This window comes from Heloderma suspectum, chromosome 11, assembly GCF_057233095.1.
Source record: "Heloderma suspectum isolate Gila_16-S chromosome 11, 16-S_ref, whole genome shotgun sequence".
NCBI lineage: Eukaryota > Metazoa > Chordata > Lepidosauria > Squamata > Helodermatidae > Heloderma > Heloderma suspectum.
In genome coordinates this window covers 24121170-24144849 of record NC_139468.1, presented here as the reverse complement: position 1 = coordinate 24144849, position 23680 = coordinate 24121170, and the positions used below count along the sequence as shown (strand labels likewise).

Sequence of the window (23680 nt, the reverse complement as noted above, 5' to 3'; positions counted from 1 at the left end):
CTTCAGAGGGACTTCCCTCTCTTCCTCTTCAGTGAGCTGCTGGGTGATACAGATTGCTCTTGCCAGAGGTCTGAGCTGATCACTTTTAGAGAGCTTTTGAAATTATGCCAAGGCCTGCTTATGGCACTGGGCCCACCCTTGAACTAGAGAATTTGTAGTTGACTAATCATCTGCCATTTAAATTAGTTAATATGTTAATCAATTACATTTATATAAATATATTTTATGCTCCATGTAGCTGCTACATGGAAAGGAGTGGCACTTACAATTTAATAAGCAAAAGATGCTGCATATTAGTAGAAGAAAAAGGCATTTTTAATTATGTTTTTCATTCCACCTTACAATAGCACAGCAGGACCAAAATATACAAAAAGGTGTTGGCTAACTTTGAAGCCCCATTGATTATAATTTAGTCTCACTGATTGAATTGGCTCCCACTGATAATCAACAAATTCTTCAGCTGACTAATCTATCAGGCCTAATGTTTCCTTTAATACAGGAAATTCTGTGTGTGAGAGAGAGGGGGAGAGAGAGAGAGAGAGAGAGAAAGAAAGAAAGAAAGAAAGAGTAATCCTTATATCAAAAGCACGGTGCTCATTTAAGAAAGAGAGAGGAGATGGGAGTACTATGTGGTTGCATTTTATTTATTTATATTTTTAAAATGTGTACCCCACTTTTCTGTTTCAAAACTGAAAGGAGCAAACAGCAAATTAGGACAGTAAAAACATCTAAACATCAAGATACGAGTTTAAAAAGAAAGCGGGGGGTGAAGAAACCACAAGCAGCAAAAACAATAAAACAGCAGACCCCAGAAATTACAGTCCGACAACAGTGGGTGCGGGGGGGGGGGGGAGATAATTTGTCTCAGCCACTCCCAAACACCTCCCTAAAAAGCCACATTTTCACCTGATGGTGGAATGAATTTAGGAATGGAGCATATGCCCATTGAGCAATTCCCTCAGAGGGAAAGGCACAGATAATACTCCATCAACCTTCCTGAGGTAATTTTGCTGACAAGCAGTTCGAGATAACTAGCAGAACTAAGCACAAAACAGTTAAGAACAGATTAGCCTTAAAATGTTATGAGATATTTTGTGTGTGTGTGTGTGTGTGTACACACACAAACGAAAAAGAGAGGGGACTTTATTGGGGGCTTGTCTTAGTGGCTCTGTTGTATTTCTTGATGCTGTGGCAGGGTTCCAGCTACGAGAGTTCTGAAGTAATCTAGTTAGGGTTGCTATGTTGTAAAAAATCTGCATATTTCCCACTCTGTGCCCTGCTGATGTATCTTGTAGTCTAGATTCTCCACTTTCCTTAAAAAAACGAACACCCTCCTTTAAGTTAAGGGATAAACAGGGCCGTGCTGTGAAGGCTGCACTGTGAAGACTCTATCCCACACAGTAGTGTGGGTGGTTGCTCCTAGCCAGAGGCAAGGGTTAAATCATGGTGTATTTAAAAGCTAAGTTGCCCACCTTCTGCCTTCTTTAGCTGGCAAAGGTCTTCCCCAACCATGCTGTTTTTCCTAGTCGCTGGCTACCACTCAAAACTCAGACAAAATTCCAAATATTGCTTTGTGGTGCTGCTACTGGATCTGTCTCTTGTTGGGCTGTATTGCTTCAGAATGTTTCTGTGTCTCCTTTGAATGAAATATTTGTTCCCTTCTATCTAGATGGGATCTTTTATATTTGATCTGCCACCTTCACTCTGAAGTGGTGTAGCCCAGCAACAGATACATCATGTATCACTCTGACATGATTTGTTTTCCATGTTTTGTACACAAGCAGCTTGGGAAGAGAAAAGATGGTGCTTGGAGTTTACTGGTTGGGCATTTACTGCCCCCCCGCTCCCCAACCCCACCCCACATGGACGCATCACAAGCATCATCTATTTCTTTGTTTCATTTCTAAATGTAGCTAAACTGCCTTAGATGCCATGAGTAGGCATTCTAAGAAAGACGTAGTGATTTGCCTGAACCAGAAGCTGTCTCAAGAGCAGGGATTTGAACTCAGGGCTACCAGTTCCAACTCTTAACATGGCACTAATTATGCTAGAGTGTCTGTTTTCTTCACATAGGGTATTTTGTGTTATATGAAACCATGGTCTCCACAGATTCTATCTTCATTCAAAGAATAAAAGAAAGTTTGCCATAAATATATTTACATTTCTGTTTGGCAGTTAATGATACATTAAGATATTGTTGTTGTTCAGTCGTTCAGTCATGTCCGACTCTTCGTGACCCCATGGACCATAGCACGCCAGGCCTTCCTGTCCTACATTAAGATATAGAGGGACCCTTTCATGCAGCTCAGAACTAAGATCCTGACATAAGATGTAGCATGTAGAGAGGGAGACAAGATTCTGTTATCTTTAAGAGTTGTGTAGAAGGGAGAATTTTAGCATGTGCAGCTTTTCCCATCTGCCCCAAATTTCCTCTTCTTCACAGCTACTATAAAAGCTCAGGAAGGAACTCTGTACTCTGGTGTCATCATCCTAGTTACACACCAGCATTTTTCCACTCCCAAGTAGCTTTCATTTGTGCTCATTAAAAATGCATTTATTTGTTTATTTGATTTCTATCCTGCCTTTCATGCCAAAAGGATCCCCAAGGCGGCTTACAAAAAATAATGAAATGCAATTACATTGGTGCTGCATCTGTCCCTTCCAACATATAGCATTGCTCTGGTGGAATGTATCTTCCCCGCCCCACAATACAGTTGTCTTAGGTCACTGTGGGTGTTATAATCACATTTATTCCATCTCACTCCCCGGAGTGCTGCTAATATAGTGGTTAATGTGATGTAGTATTTAGTGTGTTGTTTTGGGACTGCTGTGTGTGTGTGTGTGTGTGTGAGAGAGAGAGAGAGAGAGAGCGCACGTGAGCGCACTGAGTTCAGTTCCCTCAGCCATGCAGCTTATTGGTTGCCTTTAGGCCAGTCACTGTCTGTCAGTGCAACCTACCTCATTGGGTCATTGTGAGGATAAAATTAGGGGCAGTGGAAAAAAGAACTTTGCATGAACTCCTTGGAAGAAGGATGGTATATAAATCCAGTCAGTCAACAGTAAAGAATTGGTTAGTCCATTGCTTAGCCCTGTGGTCCTTATTCCCATTCTCCTAGAACTGCAGGTCTTTTGACTGTCCAAGGGCAGAAGGACCAGGTATATGCAGCAGCTGTGTCTCAGGTGATTTCCTGAGCGATGGCAGTTGGATAAAAATGAGTTTTAGTCCTAAGTGTGTAATAGCAGCAAAGGGGAGGTTGAAGTCTTTAGATTGCTACTAATTGCTTCCTTCAGTTATTTTTCCATTCATTTTTGAATTTACTACTCTGGCGCCTTTTCAAATCTGCCCTATCTTTTTTTTTTTTTTTTTGGCTGATTCCTCTTTCTCATATAGCATTTTACCTTTTTTTTTCTTTCCTCATCTTTGAAAGCAGAATAATCCAATCTTCTTAGGGTTTTACATCTTCCCCCATCCTTCTAAATAGAATGGCTGTGAGAGAAAATGTGCATATATCAGCATTTGTGAAGTACGTGAATGCATTTAAAGAAGCCCTGTGTTTAGCAGAAAAAAATAGCGCCACTCATGCTGGTTGAGTGAATATCATATACAGTTTGCAGCACCACATTATACAAAACAAACACCACCTGGGTGAAATGGTTGGGAAAGGAGATAAAACAATTAGTAAATAAGCAATGACAAAGGGCTGAAGGAATGGGTGTGTTTTATCCCAAAGCAAGGAAGCTTTTTGCACCACTAGAATTCCACTTCATGGAATTGCCCCTTCATGGATCACTGCCTTGTTGTGGCGAAGGGGCTTGCGTAACTCAGTGAAGCCATAAGCTATGCCGTGCAGGGCCACCCAAGACGGACAGGTCATGGCGGAGAGTTCTGACAAAATGTGGTCCACTGGAGAAGGAAATGGCAACCCACTCCAGTATTCTTGCCAAGAAAACCCCATGGAACGTAACACAAGGCTAAAAGAGATGACACCGGAAGATGAGCCCCTCAGGTCGGAAGGTGTCCAATATACTACTGGGGAAGAGCAGAGGGTATTTCCAAGTAGCGCCAGAAAGAGTGAAGCGGCTGGGCCAAAGCCAAAAGGACACTCAGCTGTGGATGTGTCTGGTGGTGAAAAGAAAATCCGATGCTGTAAAGAACAATATTGTTTAGGAACCTGGAATGTCAGATCAATGAATCAAGGTAAGTTGGAGGTGGTCAAACATGAGATGGCAAGATTGAACATCAACATCTTCGGAATCAGCGAACTAAAATGGACAGGCATGGGCGAATTTAATTCAGGTGACCATCATATCTACTACTGTGGGCAAGAATCCCTGAGAAGAAATGGAGTAGCACTCATAGTCAACAAAAGGGTGGGAAAAGCAATACTGGGGTACAATCTTAAAAACGATAGAATGATCTCAGTACGAATCCAAGGCAAACCATTCAGCATCACAGTAATTCAAGTCTATGCCCCAACCACTGATGCCGAAGAAGCTGAGGTTGATCGGTTCTATGAAGACCTACAACACCTTCTAGAACTAACACCAAAAAAAGATGTCCTCTTCATCATAGGGGATTGGAATGCTAAAGTAGGAAGTCAAGAAATCACCGGGATAACAGGCAGGCATGGCCTTGGTGTACAAAATGAAGCAGGACAAAAGCTAATAGTTTTGCCAAGAGAACACGCTGATCATAGCAAACACTCTTTTCCAACAGCACAGGAGACGACTCTACACATGGACATCACCAGATGGTCAATATCGAAATCAGATTGATTATGTCCTTTGCAGCCAAAGATGGAGAAGCTCTATACAGTCAGTCAGAACAAGACCTGGAGCTGACTGTGGCTCAGATCATGAGCTGCTTCTTGCAAAATTTCGGCTTAAATTGAAGAACGTAGGGAAAACCACTAAACCACTCAGGTATGACCTAAATCATATCCCTTATGAATACACAGTGGAGGTGAGGAATAGATTTCAGGGATTAGACCTGATAGACAGAGTGCCTGAGGAACTATGGACGGAGGTCCGTAACATTGATCAGGAGGCAGCAACTAAATCCATCCCAAAGAAAAAGAAATGCAAGAAAGCCAAGTGGCTGTCTGATGAGGCTTTACAAGTAGCTGAGGAAAGAAGGGAAGCGAAAAGCAAGGGAGAAAGGGGAAGATATATCCAACTGAATGCAGAGTTCCAGAGAATAGCAAGGAGAGACAAGAAGGTCTTCTTAAATGAACAATGCAAAGAAATCGAGGAAAACAACAGAATTGGAAAGACTAGAGATCTCTTCAAGAAAATTGGAGATCTCAAGGGAACGTTTTGTGCAAAGACGGGCATGATAAAGGACAAAGAAGGCAGGGACCTAACAGAAGCAGATGAGATTAAGAAGAGGTGGCAAGAATACACAGAAGAACTATACAGGAAAGATCTTAATGTCCCTGATTGCCATGATAGTGCAGTCACTGAACTTGAGCCGGACATCCTCGAGAGTGAAGTCAAGTGGGCCTTAGGAAGCATTAGTAACAACAAAGCTAGCAGAGATGACAGTATTCCAGCTGAGCTATTTAAAATCCTAAAAGATGATGCTGTTAAAGTGCTGCATTCAGTATGCCAACAAATTTGGAACACTCAACAATGGCCGCAAGACTGGAAAAGGTCAGTTTACATTCCAATTCCAAAGAAGGGCAACGCCAAAGAGTGCTCAAACTACCGCACAATTGCGCTCATTTCACATGCCAGCAAGGTGATGCTCAAAATCCTACAAGCTAGGCTTCAGCAGTATGCGAACCGAGAACTACCGGAAGTACAAGCTGGGTTTCGAAGAGGCAGAGGAACTAGAGATCAAATCGCCAACATTCGCTGCATCATGGAGAAAGCAAGAGAATTCCAGAAAAACGTCTACTTCTGCTTCATTGACTACGCTAAAGCCTCTGTGGCAAATTCTGAAAGTGATGGGAGTACCAGACCACCTTACCTGTCTCCTGAGAAACCTGTACGAGGGTCAAGAAGCAACAGTAAGAACCAGACATGGAACAACTGATTGGTTCAAAATTGGGAAAGGAGTACGACAAGGCTGCATATTGTCACCCTGCTTATTTAACTTATATGCAGAGTACATCATGAGAAATGCTGGGTTGGATGAATCAGAGGTCGGAATTAAGATTGCTGGGAGAATTATCAACAACCTCCGATATGCAGACGATACCACCCTAATGGCAGAAAGCGAAGAGGATCTAAAGAGCCTCTTGTTGAGGGTGAAAGAGGAGAGTGCAAAAGCTGGTTTGAAACTCAACATTAAAAAAACTAAGATCGTGGCATCTGGCCCCATCACTTCCTGGCATATAGAAGGGGAAGAAATGGAAGCAGTGACAGATTTTAGTTTCTTGGGCTCCAAGATCACTGCAGACGGTGACTGTAGCCATGAAATTAAAAGATGCTTGTTCCTTGGGAGGAAAGCTATGGCCAACCTAGACAGCATAGTAAGAAGCAGAGACATCACCTTGCCGACAAAGGTCCGTCTAATCAAAGCTATGGTTTTCCCAGTAGTAATGTATGGCTGTGAGAGCTGGACTATAAGGAAGGCTGAGCGCCGAAGAAGTGATGCTTTTGAACTGTGATGCTGGAGAAGACTGTTACGAGTCCCCTGGACTGCAAGGAGGTCCAATCAGTCCATCCTAAAGGAAATCAACCCTGAGTGCTCATTGGAAGGACAGATACTGAAGCTGAAGCTCAAATATTTTGGCCACCTAATGCGAAGAGAAAACTCTCTGGAAAAGACCCTGATGCTGGGAAAGACTGAAGGCAAAAGGAGAAGGGGACGGCAGAGGATGAGATGGCTAGATAGCATCACCGATGCAATGAATATGAATTTGAGCATGCCCCGGGAGAGAGCGCGGGACAGGAGGGCCTGGCGTGCTGTGGTCCATGGGGTCACGAAGAGTCGGACACGACTGAACGACTGAACAACAACAGAATTCCACACATCTGGTCACCTTAGTAGCTTAGGATACGCTACAAATGTTGAACGACTTTGGCAATGGTTCAGCAGTTCTAGATTCCAATTGTAGTTTTATTTGGGTGCTAAGCATTTCAGCCTATAGAACTCTGGTCCCTCAGTTCCAAAACTGGATTATGTATGTTTCACTAGAGTTGGGGATTTGCAAGACATTTGCAAGGGTGTTGCACGTGCTGGGACTCTGGAAGTGATCCATTGCTGGTGGGAGATGAACAACAGCTGAGGTTCTTTCTTTCCTGTGGGGTGGGGAACCCCAGGCCTGGGAGCCAAGTCCCGCCCCCTGGGGTTTCCAATCTGGCCGTCCAGGGTTTCCCAGATGGCCCTGCCCCCTTCCCCTGATCCCACCCGCTTTCACCCAACCACTGATCGTTTGGTGGTTTTCTGACTTTTATGCAGTTTTTCCCCCATTCTAAAAGGTTGATATGCCTCTCTTAAGGCTCAGTTACTGACAATAAGAGTTTTAAGCTACAATATGCTGGCCTTTTTCGTATTTTTGGCCCCACACCCTATTTTTGCCACTAGCTCCACCCACCACTGGAATGCAGCCACAAGAGTGTCTCCAAAACTGCATTCGCCCCTCTAGCTGAAAGAGATTCCTCACGCCTCTATTAGTTGCTATTCAGCTATGGATCTCAGAGCTAGAAATGCATGAGTATCCCAATACTCAAACTGAAAGGGCCAAACTTATGTATGTGCCTAGTTCAAGTGTTCACCTAAGGCTCATGTGTGCTCAATCAAGATGTCAGTTACTAAAAGGAAACTGGAGCTGAGGAAGGGAGGAAACTGACCTGCTTGAGCCCCTAATTAGGGAGATCATCACTATGAGGTTAAAATACTCCTTCCCACACTACACTCCCCCCCCCCAAGCTATGGGTACTTCCAGATAAGACTTTTATTGTGCTATCACCCTGCCTCATACATGGGGTCCAGATGCCATCATCTTCCATTTGAAACCCTCTGGTGTTTTCCCACCACTTCCTCTATCTTTTTTTCTTACCAGAAAAAAACTGTTAAGTAGGAAAAGATAGAATTAGCTGCACATTGCCTTTCGTTAGGTAGCACTAGGAGACCTCTGCCTGGAAGCAACCTATACAGCAGTAAAGTGCTCAGGTTCAGGGCTGGCAACCAGCCCTCTAGCACTGTAGAGCACGGTGGGAGATGGTTCCAGGAAGATGGGAAGGAAAAAAGCTGTCCTCTGTGAACCCCAAACAGTGCTACAAGCTGGCTGGAGCTCTGAACAGGAAAATGCCCGTAAAGGGAGGGGGATACCCTGCAACATTTTATTGCAGGTCCCCCACCAGTCACTTTGAATTTCAAAAGTCATTGCCTTGCTGTGAAAGCAAGTTTCCTGCTTGTCCTCTTTCCACCTGCCACTAGCCGCTTCTTAAATCCAACATGGAAAACCAAATTGACCAGCCAGCCACAGCATCTAGTGTGCCATTGATTCTTAGACAAGGGATATAAAACTTTTAAAGTGATCTTATTAAGCTTTTGGCAGTCTACACACAATCTGATACTACCATCTTTCTTTTTCTCTTCAGTTCTTTTAGCTGGTACAGTGGGAGAGGTCCAAGGGCTAACTGATGGCGCAATGATACCTTCTTGCTCCATTTCCTCAGTAACCCACAGTGCTTCCAGCCTTCCACCCTTTTCATCCCTGGGTGCTTCCAGATGGGATTTTTATGGTGCCATCACTTTGCCTCATTCACAGAATTTTATGTGGGGGTCCAGACATCGTTCTCGTCTTCCACTCATAATCCTCTTGTGTTTTCATACCACTTCTTTCATCTTTTTCCTTACTACTGAAAATCCATCAAGGACAAAAAGAATGGCTGCACAGTGCCTTCTGACGGGTAGTACTAAGAGCACTCCATCTGGAAGCACCCCTGATCATCACAGATCTAGCTCCCCCAGTTTCAATCTTATATCACTCAAGCTTAGTACTTCCTAGTTTTTTTAGTGGTTTAGGAAAATGTCTCCTGGTTTTTCCCCACCACTCCTACTACCACCACCACGACCAAAAAGCATTTTAAATCTTTCTGCTGTTACACACGTAGTGTAGAAATGAACTGGAACCATTCCGGGAGAGCTCCTGGGCCGCTCACTTCCGCTGATCCATTAACTGTACCAGGTTCTGCCAGACTTGCATTTTGCTACTGTAATCCTTTTTTTGTTAGTGACTTGAAGTTGATCTGAGACATTTAGAAGTATGGCAGGCAGGGATTCCTACGGTATATTAAACCCTTTGAAACAAGAAAGCCTGCATGACCGGCTCTACTCTTAGGCAGATTGAGGTGGTCATTACAGGCATCTGTTTGGGGGTGTTATGAAAGGGAAGCAAATTGTAACATATTTATTATTGTTGTATTTTTACTCCCAGGGAGAAAGGCTGGTGGGATTTTCTGCCTCAGGTGGCAGAACAACTTGGCCAACCTTGGGTGCCATGCACCTTGAGTGGGGCTGCCATTTTCTGTTTTGCCTCAGGCAGCAAAATGTCTTGGGCCATCCCTGCCTGCTTACTTGAGCTGGGTCCAACTTCACTTCAGCCCATCTCACTAACTTTCACTTAATTGCCACACTGAGCCTTGGTTCAAAGATGGAATGGTGGGATTTAAACCAGCCAATCAGGGCTGAACAGCAGTGGCCTAAATCTAGTGAGCCTGGCTCACTACAATTGCACTATAAATATGGCCACCTCCACACAATTAGTCTATGCTTGAAAGAGGGAAGGGGGCCATGCCTCCTAGCCCCATCCTCAGTATTGTATGCCTTGCCCCATTGTCCGTGCATTTGGTGCAGAGTCTGAAAAGGGGAGCACCATTACAGGCATTGCACTGAACACAAAAACGTTGGGGACCAGGAGAGCAGGCACCCCATGTTGGGGACAGGCACCAGAAGGCACAGTCCTGTCCCCCCCCCAGACAAAACACAGAAAGGCCAGCATGTGCATAGTTCTAATGGTCTCCATAGTCTTGGACATGTTATGTACTGTGATATTTTATTTAATAGTGGAGCACAGGAGGGTCAAGAAGCAACAGTCAGAACCAGACATGGAACAACCGATTGGTTCAAAATTGGGAAAGGAGTACGACAAGGCTGCATATTGCCACCCTGCTTATTTAACTTATATGCAGAGTACATCATGAGAAATGCCGGGTTGGGTGAATCACAGGTCGGAATTAAGATTGCCGGGAGAATTATCAACAACCTCCGATATGCAGACAATACCACCCTAATGGCAGAAAGCGAAGAGGATCTCAAGAGCCTCTTGTTGAGGGTGAAAGAGGAGAGTGCAAAAGCTGGTTTGAAACTCAACATTAAAAAAACGAAGATCATGGCATCTGGCCCCATCACTTCCTGGCATATAGAAGGGGAAGAAATGGAAGCAGTGACAGATTTTACTTTCTTGGGCTCCAAGATCACCGCAGACGGTGACTGTAGCCATGAAATTAAAGATGCTTGCTCCTTGGGAGGAAAGCTATGGCCAACCTAGACAGCATAGTAAGAAGCAGAGACATCACCTTGCCGACAAAGGTCCGTCTAATCAAAGCTATGGTTTTCCCAGTAGTAATGTATGGCTGTGAGAGCTGGACTATAAGGAAGGCTGAGCGCCGAAGAATTGATGCTTTCGAACTGTGGTGCTGGAGAAGACTCTTACGAGTGCCCTGGACTGCAAGGAGGTCAAATCAGTCCATCCTAAAGGAAATCAACCCTGAGTGCTCATTGGAAGGACAGATAATGAAGCTGAAGCTCCAATATTTTGGCCACCTAATGCGAAGAGAAAACTCCCTGGAAAAGACCCTGATGCTGGGAAAGACTGAAGGCAAAAGGAGAAGGGGACGGCAGAGGATGAGATGGCTAGATAGCATCACGGATGCAATGAATATGAACTTGAGCACGCTCCGGGAGAGAGCGCAGGACAGGAAGGCCTGGCGTGCTATGGTCCATGGGGTCACGAAGAGTCGGACACGACTGAACGACTGAACACACACACACACACAGGAGGGGAGGACCAGCATCACGTATATACTGTTCTACAATATGAATTTTAAGATTGTAAAGGATATTAGATAAAAAAATTTGTTACTGTTTTCAAAATATTTTTTCTTTCAAGATAGTGCCCTGTAGCCCCAAACAGCTTGGGATTTGGATATTGTTTATTTGTCAACAGTACCTTTTCTGCTTACTTATTATACTCTTTCCCCCCTCTGTACTATGAAAAACCCTGGACTACGGAGATTAAACCATGAGAAGCTCTCACATGGCCCCCTCTTAAAATATTCTGGCTGCTGTTTGTGCGTTCCAGGGCTTGCCATAGGAAACTGCCATATACCGAATGCAGCCATCAGTCCATTTAGCTCAGTATTGCCTACACTGACTGGCAGTGGCAAGGGTCCCCAACCTTTTTGGACCCATGGGCACATTTGGGAATTTGAGAAACTTCTGTAGGCACCACCACAAAATGGCTCCCATGGAGGATGTGGCTAGTCATGTAATGGCTGCCGTGGGGGCCTGGTTAGTCAATAAGGTGGTGGGAGGGAGAAATAGTAAGGCTAGAGGCTGGGAGAGCCCCAGTCCCAGCGTCTAGCCTCACTATTTCTCTCCCGCAACCCCTTTCCTCGCTGTTTCTCTCCCTTCCTAGCCCTCTATCTCCAGCCATCCTCTTATCTTGCTGTTTCTTTCCTAGCCTCTAGTCTGCTATTTCTCTCCCTACCACCTCTGTTACAGTGTTTACTGTAGTAAACACTGTAAAAACAGTGTTTACCTCACTGTTACTCCCCCTTCTCCTAGCTTCTAGCCTCATTCTTTCTCTCCCCTCTACCTCGTTGCCTTGCTTTCTCTTCTTCCCATCTGAACAGCTGGTCAGCAGCAGGTTCAGACACAGGAAGGAGAACCCGGTGCCCTAACATTTTTCAATTTTTTTATTGAAAAATTTTCCGAAGAGGGCTGCGAGTGAAAGCTTTGTGGGCACCGTTAGAGGTGCCCGTGGATGCCATGGCACCTGTGGCCACCGCTCCACGGTCTCAGACAAGAGTCTTTCCCAGCCCGACCTGTAGATGCCAGGGATTAAAACTGGGACCTTCTGCATGTAAAATACATGATCTACCACAGAGCTACAACCCTTCCCACTATACTAGCTTTCCTTTGCTTATGTGATACTTTCTGTGATGGTGAGGGGAGGTGGGAATTGATGGCAGGGGATTCAGTCTCTCATCTGGCTGGCTATTACCCCTACCAAAGGAGGAAGAAGAAGCCAGAGGGGCAAGGCCTGTCATTAGGCAAAGTGAGATGGGCTACTTCAGACAGAAAATCTGGGTTAGGGTCAGGCTTCAGACAGAAAATCTGGGTTAGGGTCAGGCTTCAGATAGAAAATTTGGGGCATCACTGAAGACCAACACATTTTAAAAATTTAATTACATTTTATATTTTTACTATTGTGGGGACATCGTTTGTGTTTTACACCTCATGCATCAAATCGTCTTGTGCTGAAAGCAGCAGAGGGGAGCAGAGTTCTGATTCTGCTGAGGATTTAATAGCTTCCCATTTTCTCCTATGAGAGGGGCTACTGAAGCGTTCTGTTCTGGTTTCTTCACAGCTTTCTGCATCTGGTTAGAAAGACATCATGAAAATGGCCGTGTGCTATGTTGTCGGCATGAATATTATATTCCTGCATGGCGGCTTGATGTGCAGCACGAGGGCAAAGTCAATTTTGCTTCTTAATACACAATCTCCTGTCTGTGGGTTGTTATTATAGCCAATGCCTCAGAATCTGCTTGTTTCTTTCCAGAAGCAACCCGAAAAAGCAGTGTGGGCTGTCTTGAAAGAGAGCGTTGCGGGGGGCGGGGGGGGCGGGGAGACTCTTCTGTCATTAACTGAGAGGGTGACTAGCAGAAGCTGCTGCTCTCATCTCTTTTGTTCTTGGTTTTATTTTTTTATTCCCCTTAGGGTCTTTCTGACACTGAGAGAAATAGCCAATCCGGCTCAGGGAAAAAGAGCCTTAACAAAAGCCTTAGGGGTGGGTGGGGGGGGGGGCTGATTTGCCACTGATTCTAGCAGTTTTGGGGGGGGGTCTGCCATAATGGCTGCTCTTCTCCTAGCTGTTTCTGAGTGGAAAATAACAGCAGGTTTCTGTCAGCGCTGAGGTAATTCAGCTAATGAAATAACAGGTAGTTACTGGTGTCAGCACTCAGATAAGATGGGGCTTTTATTCAGAGCATATATTTGTGTGTGGGGGTTCTTCGGGGTTCCCCCCGCCCCCAGTCATGTCACTCTCTCAATGAAGCACAGACCACACGCATACAAAAGAGACATTAGCTCTACTCAGTCGGTCCCCCTCACACGATTTAACATTCACATGACGGGGAGAACGGGGCCAGACCCACTGGTCCCTCAATTGCATGAGGGGGAATTACTAAATAGAGCTGTTTTTAGAACATCGCTGATGGGTTGTTATGTACATCTCAGTACATCTTGTAAGTCTTGGAAACACACACATGGCCCAGTCACTTGTTTGGGTAACGTAATAGATTCCATTTTATAGGGGTCCCTTTAAATGATGCCATAGATAGATAGATATTAAATTTTAATCCAACCCTTCCTTTCAAGAGCTGAGGAGAGCATATGTATCCCCCCACTTGGTGGCTAATCTGAGGTCATCTTTATGGCTGAGCAGGGATCTGAATTTTGGCCTCCTGTTTCCTAGTCTGACATGCAGTCCACTCCCAGACTCATTCATATGTATGTGTGTGTATTTATATTCCCACATGGCAGGTATTTTATATTCCCACATGGTGGGTATTTGTAAACAATTATATATTATATTTTTAAACAAAGTATAGCCTCCTCATATAAATATGGGAGATAACTGTTTTGCAGGCTGTTGCCTCAAGGTTGTTTTCCTCAAACTTATACAGGGTAGCTGGGCTGCACTACTGTTTCCCAGAGTAAACAAGGTACATGTATTTAGGGACATATGTCCCTAAACCTCTAAGGGTGCGCAAGGAAATTTTGTTTTGTTTATTTAAAACATTCATTTATCGGCCTTCATCCTGTTCTGATTTCAGAGCAGGGTATAGTCAAAATGTATATAAAATACAATAATAAAACAGCAAGTACCACATTTAAAAGCAGTTAAATATTTAAAAGCAGAGTTAAAAATGACAACAATTTAAAATGTCTGGGTCGTTGTAATTGTCTGTGGTTCTCTGGGTTTCACACAGCCACCATGGGAAATACCAATGGAACTCGCATCCTGAAATTACTTGATAGCTTCTTTCTACATGGACAAATTCCCTATGGTGTTTCAAACAGATATCCCTGCTTTAATTCATTCACAGTTCACTTGTGTTTAAAGGGGGGCACAATTCTCAGCAAGGTTTAATAGCCTGCTAATTAGTATATATTCAAGATTAAATTGCAGTCAGTAACTCTTGTTGTTAACAATGAAATGGGTCTGTGTATTATATGGTTCACTCTTTGATTGGTGTGATGTTGAAATGAGTGAGAGTTGATATCCCAAGATGACTGATTCTGTAAACCAATCCTCCCACCCCCCAAATGGCATCTGTAGCAGCTATGGAGTGCCCAAATGTCCAAGCTTAGCTTGATTGCAAGCTAAACTTGGCTCTTTTGGCACCCTATAGCTGCTACAGAGTGACCAAAGGGCTAAATTTAGCTTGGAAACAAGCTAAATTTACCTATTGTAGTGCTCTCTAGTGCTACAGAGCGGTTTGCCACCAAATTTTAGTAGCAAACCAGAGGTGTTTTTTTTTCTTTGTAGGGGGGTGTCGCACAGACTGTATGGCACCCTGTGGAATGCGACCTGCGTCAGGGGTATAGGGGGAGAAATGGCCCCCGGACCTCTGGAAGTTGCCTACCCGTTTTAGAGACTAGAGTGGGCTTGGGTGAAGCTCCAGTAACCTGGAACACTCCGTGCAGATCCCAGTCTCTTCAAATGGCCTTGGTCCATTGACTCCATACATCTGTACTCTTATTGCTCTGCACCAGTGTCCCTGATCATGCCCTCTAATAGCAAACCCAAGTGCTGAGTGCCAATGGAAATGGAGCCAAAATAGGACCATTGAGAAACAAGAGGAAGGTATTAACCTGTCTTGGGGGAACCCCAAGATATGCACAAGTAAAAAAAACTTTAAAAAAAAACGAAAAGGGGACAACCTCACTCAAACGTTCCAATGCGTAATTAACACAGAATGTTGAGGATCATTTGGAAAATAAAAACAGAAATTGGGTGGGTGTGTGTGCAAATGCCCTGCTTGGATGAAATGGGTGGCTGGAACTTTGAACAGGAGCACTTTTGTTAAAAGGAAGCAACAAGTCTCAATTGAAAGTTTTCTGCCCCAAAACGTCCTTCTCTAGGCTATGGTGACAACAAATTTGGGATAGATCTCCCATCTTCTGTAAAATCCCAAGCCAATTACAACCAAATTAAAATATGGACATTAAGGTATTTTAGAGCTTTCAACTAAGTAAAGGATGTTTACTTGATTAATCAGCCTTTTAACTGATTAACTGATTGTGTGATCCACTGAATTTAAATGTTTTTGCATGTTACAAAAACCTCAACACAGGTATTTTTTGTGCTGTTGAAGGAAAGCTTAAGATAACTTACAATTTCATAACAAAAGTTACCACTCATTGTGAGATCTTTAATAATATCTTCTTTTAAATTCCTTATTACAGCAACACACCAGAAACAAAATCAGTCTTATTTATTAAAATTGGGCCCCACCAATTAATCAGTTACAGGTGTGTAGTTTGATGTTAGGCATATTTACTTAGAAGTAAGTCCCACTGAGTTGAGTGGGAATTATTCACAAGTAAATGTGCATAGTTACTAGGTGGTAAGCATACTAGGGAGTCAGTTCCATTGACCTTAATGGGACTTATTATAAAGAAACATACTTAGGACTGCCCTGTTTGTTGGTTTATCTGCTGATGAAAATATTGCAGCTCTAATAATTGCATCAATCCAATTATTTTTGCAAAATGCATTTCAGTTGCCCAGCTGCCTTTTTGGAATGTAAGATATTTCAGCCCACTATCTGTGGTATTTCTCTCAACGATTGTTTAGGAAGTGGTGGTTCTGTGATAACCACTATGTTTATGTTGTGAAGTTTTACCCCTTATCACTGTTCATATGCTACACCCATAAGCAGAAGCAGGAAAAATATCACAAATTACTGCTTGCTGTTAGTTACAAAACGCCTGTAAGAATGCCAGGTCATGGTAATTTCCCCTTCCCTTCTTAACTGCATGATGTGTAACTCAGTTACACTCATCAACTCAGTGAACTGTGCAAGTAAATACCAAACTACACACAGTGGAGTTTACCACTCCCTATTCTTTTCCTATCTGGTTTTTATCCAAGAGCTCAGGGTGGTATACATGCCTCTTCTCCTTTGTCCTTACAACAACCTTATGAAGTGTGTTAGTTTGGGAGACAGTGACTGGCATAGGTTCACCCAGGAAGCTTTGTGCCTGAATGGGGGATTTGAACCAGGTCTCTCTCATCCTGTTCTGACACTCTTAATCACTATGTCACACTGGCTTTTTAGAGTGGGGGCTCATTTCACTATTTTTGTCATGGAGGATAGAGTGTTAGACTTGGACCAAGAAGATCTGGATTCAAATTTCCACTCATCCATGAAATTCACAGGGTGGTCTTGGATCAGTCACTATCTCTTAACCTATTTCACAGGATTGTCATGGGAATAAAATGGGGGAAAACCCATGTACCCAGCCTTGAGTTCCCTGGAGAAAAGGACAGATAGAATGTAACCAATATTTTAAAGGAAGTATGTCTGGCTTGTAAATAGCTACACCCCTAATTTCCCTCAGGTGACTAGACAGGGAGAGTTTTGTTTTTGTTTTTAATTTGTAAGAGAGTTGGTCCTTTTTCCTCTTGAAGGCAATTGGTGCATGTGCTGGGAGGCAGGCCAATAAGAAACCTCTGCAGGCTGGGGGATTTTATGGACGGGTTCTAGAATTTTTGCCTGGGCTTGCTAGCCAAGCCCAAAACTGTGATCACCATGTTCCTGCCCCTCCCCTTTATTATTTATTTATTTAAAACATTTCTTAGCCGCCTTACAGGGTAGAAGCCTTCCCAAGGCGGCTTACAGCAATAAAACTTTCCCCTCTCCTGCCAAGGAATGACCCCCCACACACACACACACCCCACTAGCCTTTCCTAAGGGGAAAGGTAGGAGGGGAGCATGATAGCTTGGCTGCTGGTTGATAGCAGCTAAGGAAGCCCCCACCCCAAAACCCCTTTCCTTCTTCAGAGCAGGGAAGGCTGGTGGGGTGTTTGTTGGTTAGGCAACTTTGCAGCCAAGGCACATGAGGCACCTTGGCAACAAAACAACCTTCCCAGTCTTGGAGCTGGATATGGGCTGGGATTGCCATGCAACTGCTGGGATGATCCCTGTCCCCCTCTGCAGCTTCAGCCTTGGGAGGAAGGCCATTCGCTTGTCCTGCTCACCAGAGGACCACAGCACACTTGCTGTGGTGAATGCAAATACATCAAAGAATATTTATGGACATTATTTTCAAGTCTGATTACCAGTGCAGCCATAAAAGATACAGGATTCTCCCTCTCCTTCAAGAAAGGCAGAGGATTGCTTCTTAGCTGGCAGAAGGCTTTAATTAGAGATATTGTCTTTGGACCTCCCAGCACTTGTTTGCAGAAAAATATACACCTAGATATTTAAATGCATTTATTTGAAGTATTTTTATCATTCTCCTCAGCCAAAAAGGCTCCCTGAGCAGCTTACATGCAATCCATAAAACAAGACAGTCCCTGCCTCCAGGCTTACAATCTAAAAAAATATGGCATGCAAGGAAAAGGGAAGGGAAGGGAAGGGAAGGGAAGGGAAGGGAAGGGAAGGGAAGGGAAGGGAAGGGAAGGGAAGGGAAGAGGGGAAAAATTAGGTTGTCCTGAAGCAGGACTGGTGGAATGGCCTGGGTTCCCCTCTCATCTCCCTCTGTACGGCCTCTATTTAAAGATGGCCACGTGAGTGATTTGCTGACCATTCATTCTCCATTTATATTGTGGAGGGTTGTGTCCAAATACTTTTATCTTGGTATATTTCATGGTTAATTTCTCTTGTAATCAATATTCACAAATATTCATGTCTCCCCACAAAATCAAAGCTGGGTTTCTCAGGATGCTACCACATGCCAGTTATATAGATGTGCCTCTGTACATAACCTCTGCCCTTTATGTGTCCGACTGCATTGTCCATTGCACTGCACTCTTCGAATATTTTGGCTATTCCTTTTTACTATCAGACTCATTGGACATTTGGTGATGGCCAATATCTGTTTCTGCCTAACAGATCGATGAACTCCCTGAAGGAGCTGTGAAGCCCCCAGCAAATAAGTACCCTATCTTCTTTTTTGGGACTCATGAAACGTAAGTGAACAAACATAGTACATCCTTTTAAAACATATGAACTTGATGTGTCTTACTTTGAAATGTCTGTGAAGCTGAGCTTTATGCACCTGGTTCTTATGTTCATGAAAGCCTTTCCTTTTCTGTGGCCTGGAGTGAGCCACTTGACAAGAAGTGCTGCCTGTGAAGAGTACATGGATATGGATCCAGAAATACTACTTTCTACCTAGCAACTCACTTCTGAAATATTAATTTATTACATTGTAATTCCACCCTTCCTTCCAAGAAACTCAAGGCAGCGTTCATGGTTCCCCATCCTCATTAATCTTCACAACAACTCTGTGAGGTAGCTTGGGCTTAGAGATTGTGACTCACCCAAAGTCAGCTAGTGAGCTTTTATAGGTGAGTAGAATTTGAACCCAGGTCTCCTCCAGTCCACACTGGTTCCCATATCTTACTTTAATCATTAAATCTAAGCCTGACCTAGTTTGCTTCCTCCCTAGTCCTTTTCTCTGGAATTATCTTTTGTTCCATCACTTTTTACAGAGAATCCAGACATCATTGCTGTGAAATCACTGCAGTTCAGTTTCTTCTGTGCTGTCTCCCCGTGTTATTTCAGACCTGATTTGTCATTCTTCCTTTCCTTTCTATTCCTTTCCTTTCTGCAATAGAATGTAGTTGCAGCACTAGCCTGTTACATTGCTTGCTACTGAGTATGGGGGTGGGAGGATGGAGTTAGTGATAAGCAACCTCTTAATTGCCCTTTTAATAGCTTTTCTTAATCGCCCCAGTTTGAGTTCTGTTCTAATAACAGGGGAGGCTTTAATTATTGGTTTCCTATTATTTTTTGCTTTTCATTTTTCGTAGTGACATAGCACTTTTTTGCCATCTATAATAATAAAAGGAGATAGGTGTCAGTCTGTCCATCCACCCATTAGCACCATAGCGCCACAACCTTGAAATCTGGACACCTGAAACTTGGCATGCATACTAAGGAGACCCTAGGGCTGTGCAACTCAGAATTATTTTGTTTTTAAAACACATTAATGTTAACATCTTCAGCCATTAGGGGCAGTCCTCCCTAACCGGCACATAGCTTTGCAGTCCATACGGTTTGAAGTCATGGGAGATTAGCAAGACGAGGGACAGAGTTATATGCCTGCCCCCTCGCCTCTGCTGTGGGGAAGCCCCCCTCAGGGGAATGGAGTGGACAGTTGGCCCAGGCATAGGGGTGCACCATGGCAGGGGCTGTGGCTAGAGGTGCCTACCAGTGGGCGTGCCTTCAGTCAGACGGAGCAGGCACAATGTCTTATCTCTGACAGTTGTGTACATTTTCTTGAGGCATCATTGTATCAAACTAAAGGCTATTCCAACCTGTGTGAAGCTGGGTCCTTTCGCTAGTTAAAAATAAAACACAAAAATAATGTAAGAAATCCAATAGTTAAATTATAGTGTGGAAGTAACCAGTTAGTCTGGCATAAAGCCAGTGTAGTATAGTGGTGAGAGTGACGGACTGGGAGCCTGGAGATCTGAGTTCTAGTCCCCACTTGGCCATGGAAGCTCACTGGGTGACTTTGGGCCAGTCACAGACTCTCAGCCCAACCTACCTCACAGGGTTGTTGTTATGAGTATACAACGGAGAGGAGGAGGATAATGTAAGCCGCCTTGGGTTCCTTGCAAGAGGAAAAAAGGCAGGATATAAATGCAAAAATAAATAAATAAATAAATAAGATCTGCCAAAAATGGCAAGGCTGAGGAGGGAATGGGGCCTTCAGAATTGTATCAACTGGGACTCTGCCTCCTAGTCCTAGGGCATTTATTATACTTACACCTCTCTTTATGGTTTGGCTGCCCCTGCAATAGACATAGTTTCCCTGGCAACTGTGAAAGCCTCTCTAGAGATGCCCTTGTTTGGGGATTAATTGGGCTAGAACAGGCCTGGACAACTTGCAACCCACCAAGTGAGCAAAACTCACTAGTTATGTGTTGCAACCTGGACTAGACAGTGTCATTTTAATTGGTCTACCATATCAGAAGCTGGGCCGTTTCTGATTCTGTTTCTCAGCTGCCCCTCCTAAAAAGATAAAGTACCATTCTAATACCTCCTTTAATCAGAAACATGTAGAAATTTTCATAGGCTATATTCACCTGGAACAGTAAGCCAGGATTCTGGGGAATCCTAGCTTACCATGAACGAGCTTTGGACTTATGCACGCTGCCTCCTTGCTCCCACTTGGCTCTTCCAACTAGTATGAGCAGCTAAACAAACCAGATATTTGTTAACCCACGCTTCGTCCAGGATCCTGGCTTGTAGCTCCCAAACAAAACCCGATTTCTAAGCCAAGAACAAACCCTGGTTTACAATCCTGGTTTATAAAGGCAGCAACAAGCCAGGATCTGGTTTGTTTAGTGGCTAAACCTTAGCCTCTCACACTAGCGGGAAGAGCCAAGACAGCAAATGGCAAGCACACAACTTGTTCACAGTAAGCTGGGGTTCACAGAACTGTATTGTTGACCAGCTAAAAACCAGCTGGGTTTCATGGGAAAGGATTGATTTAAAGAGCATTATAGCTGCTCTACATGTCCGGCAAAACCATCTGTCTTCCTTGGACTATACCACTTTAGACTGAAGGTGGGGATCAGTCCCCCTCTGTTATGTAACAATTATAAAGAAGAGAGTACCTCTGAATACGTATGGATGGTATTTTGCTCACCATTAAGTAACCACAGGATAAGGCAGGCGGCTTTTAGAATGTCAGAGAAATCTGTAATACTTCAGTAGCTAAAAGATCTTATCAATGCAGTCCCGTGTGGTGAGCCCTCAAAGTGCAAGCAATGGGCAATTGCAATCTATGGTTTTGCCACAGGAGGGCAGATTCAGCTAAATTTGTAGCCACAAAAATATTGCAGATTGTCCTAACCATAGAGATAGAAAAAGAATAGAGTAACACACATACACTGATATTATCTCTGTTAGGGTGATAAGAGAACACCATGTCTGCATGCAAGTGGTTGGAGCACAATGTTAATTAACATTAACACAGCTAATAACACAGAAGAAATAATGTGTTAGTCATTCTGAGACATAAGAGCAACCTTGTTACAATATAGCAGCATTCCCCAACCTGGTGCCCTCCACATGTTTGGATTTCAACTTCCGTCAGTCCCAGCCAGCATGGCCAATGTTCAAGAATGCTGGGAATTGTAAACTAAAACATCTCAATGGCACCAGCTTGGGAAAGGCTGCAATACAGTGATCAACTGACAACAGAGGAGTTAATGTACAAACTTTTGTAATAACCCAAAACCTCCATTCAGCCCATCTCATAACACCATGATTTGTGAACCTCTGGATTGAAATGATGCATAAACTCCATAGAAATTATGTGGGAACTCAGCAGCATCTACTGTAGCAGGAACTACTTGTGAGATTATTGCCCCAAGCAGTGCCAAGACATTCTATCTCACACCATCCCTATAATATGGGTACATCAGCACTGTTCTACATTAGAGGGTTGGCAGAAGCAACCTGGATAGGGGTGAATGCTCCTTCCTTGTTCTCCTTGACCTCTCAGCGGCTTTTGATACCGTTGACCACGGTATCCTCCTGGACCGCCTGGAGGGGTTGGGCATTGGAGACACTGTATTGCGGTGGTTCTGGTCCTTCCTCTCCGGCAGGTACCAGAGGGTAGCACTGGGAGAGGAGGTTTCGGACCCGTGGCCACTTACTTGTGGGGTGCCACAGGGTTCCATCCTCTCCCCGATGCTATTTAACATCTATGTGAAGCCACTGGGGGCTATCATCAGGAGGTTTGGGGTGCAGTGTCATCAATATGCGGATGACACGCAGCTCTACCTCTCATTCAAATCTTCACCAAGGTTGGCCGTAGAATCCCTGTCCAAATGTCTGGAGACGGTGAGTGGCTGGATGGGGAGGAATAAGCTGAAGCTCAACCCTGACAAGACCGAGGTACTTTTGGTGGGAGACAAGAGGAGGCTGGGGGATGTTGACCTGGTGTTGAATGGGGTACGGCTACCCTTGAAAGACCAGGTCCGCAGCCTGGGGGTCATTTTGGACTCCCAGCTGTCCAAGGAGGCTCAGGTGTCAGCTGTGAGCCGGACAGCGCTGTATCAACTCCATCTGATACGGCGGCTGCTCCCCGTCCTTCCCGACCATCTGCTCCCATCGGTATTACATGCCCTGGTCTCCTCTCGTTTAGACTACTGTAATGCGCTCTACGTGGGGTTACCCTTGAAGACGGTTCGGAAGCTGCAGCTGGTACAGAACGCAGCGGCTCGCCTGATTAAAGGCAGCCGCCGACGAGATCACATCACTCCAGTGCTGAAGGAGTTGCACTGGTTACCAGTTGTTTTCCGGGCCAAATTCAAGGTGTTGGTTTTGACCTTTAAAACCCAATATGGTTCCGGCCCAGCCTATCTTAAGGAGCGCCTCCAGCAACACCAGACAGGCCGCTTAACAAGATCAGCCTCGGATGGCCTTCTCTCTGTCCCATCAGCCAGGACAGCTAGACTGGTGGGGACGAGGGAGAGGGCCTTTTCTGTGGTGGCCCCCACTCTGTGGAACTCCCTCCCTAGGGAACTCCATCATGCCCCCTCTTTAATGAGCTTCCATCGTGCATTAAAAACGTGGTTGTTCAGGCAGGCATTTGGGGTGGGTTAGGGTATTTAAAAAAAAAAATTATGGTAAAATTTTATTGTTTTAAATTGTTTTATGGTGGGTTGTACATCGCCCAGAGTGGCTGGGTGACCAGTCAGATGGGCGATTAATAAATTTAATAAATAAATAAATAAACTCCCTTAGCCTCAGGGTCAAACTAGACAAGACACCATTTGCGCAATTAGAAACTGCATGAATGGGTTTTATGAAGTAAGTAGCAGGCAGGGCCCAATCCAGATTGGGAGGGAAGGGGGGCTTTAAAGTTTCCCCCCCCACCACTGTGGTCCTAATTAGGACTGGAGGGCCATGCCTGCTGTTTGTATTGGAAGAAAAGCTTCCATTGGCATGAGTTGGAGCTTTTCTTTCAATGTAAATAACAGGCACGGGGTGGGCAATGTGGACTGGAACCATAGCGGGCAGCAAAGGGTGAAAGCCTTACCTCTCCCCCACCCCAGGGTTCCAATTTGCTTTGGTTTACTGTGATGTCTGAATTGACAAACCAATTACACTTGTTGCTCCACCTCTAGAGGTCACTGCACTACAGATTGAAATGCTGAGCAAAGAGAAAATGAATGCAGAT

At 44.3% G+C, this 23680-nt stretch overlaps 1 protein-coding gene across 1 annotated transcript in view; it reads left to right on the top strand.

Annotated features, from left to right (window-relative positions):
• HDGFL3 (HDGF like 3) overlaps nt 1-23680 on the top strand; it is a 55690-nt gene that overhangs the window by 20566 nt on the left and 11444 nt on the right. Inside the window, exon 2 of the mRNA XM_084817223.1 lies at nt 18367-18443. Within this exon, the coding sequence (XP_084673349.1) occupies nt 18367-18443 (77 nt within the window). The remainder of the gene's footprint in view (nt 1-18366; nt 18444-23680) is intronic.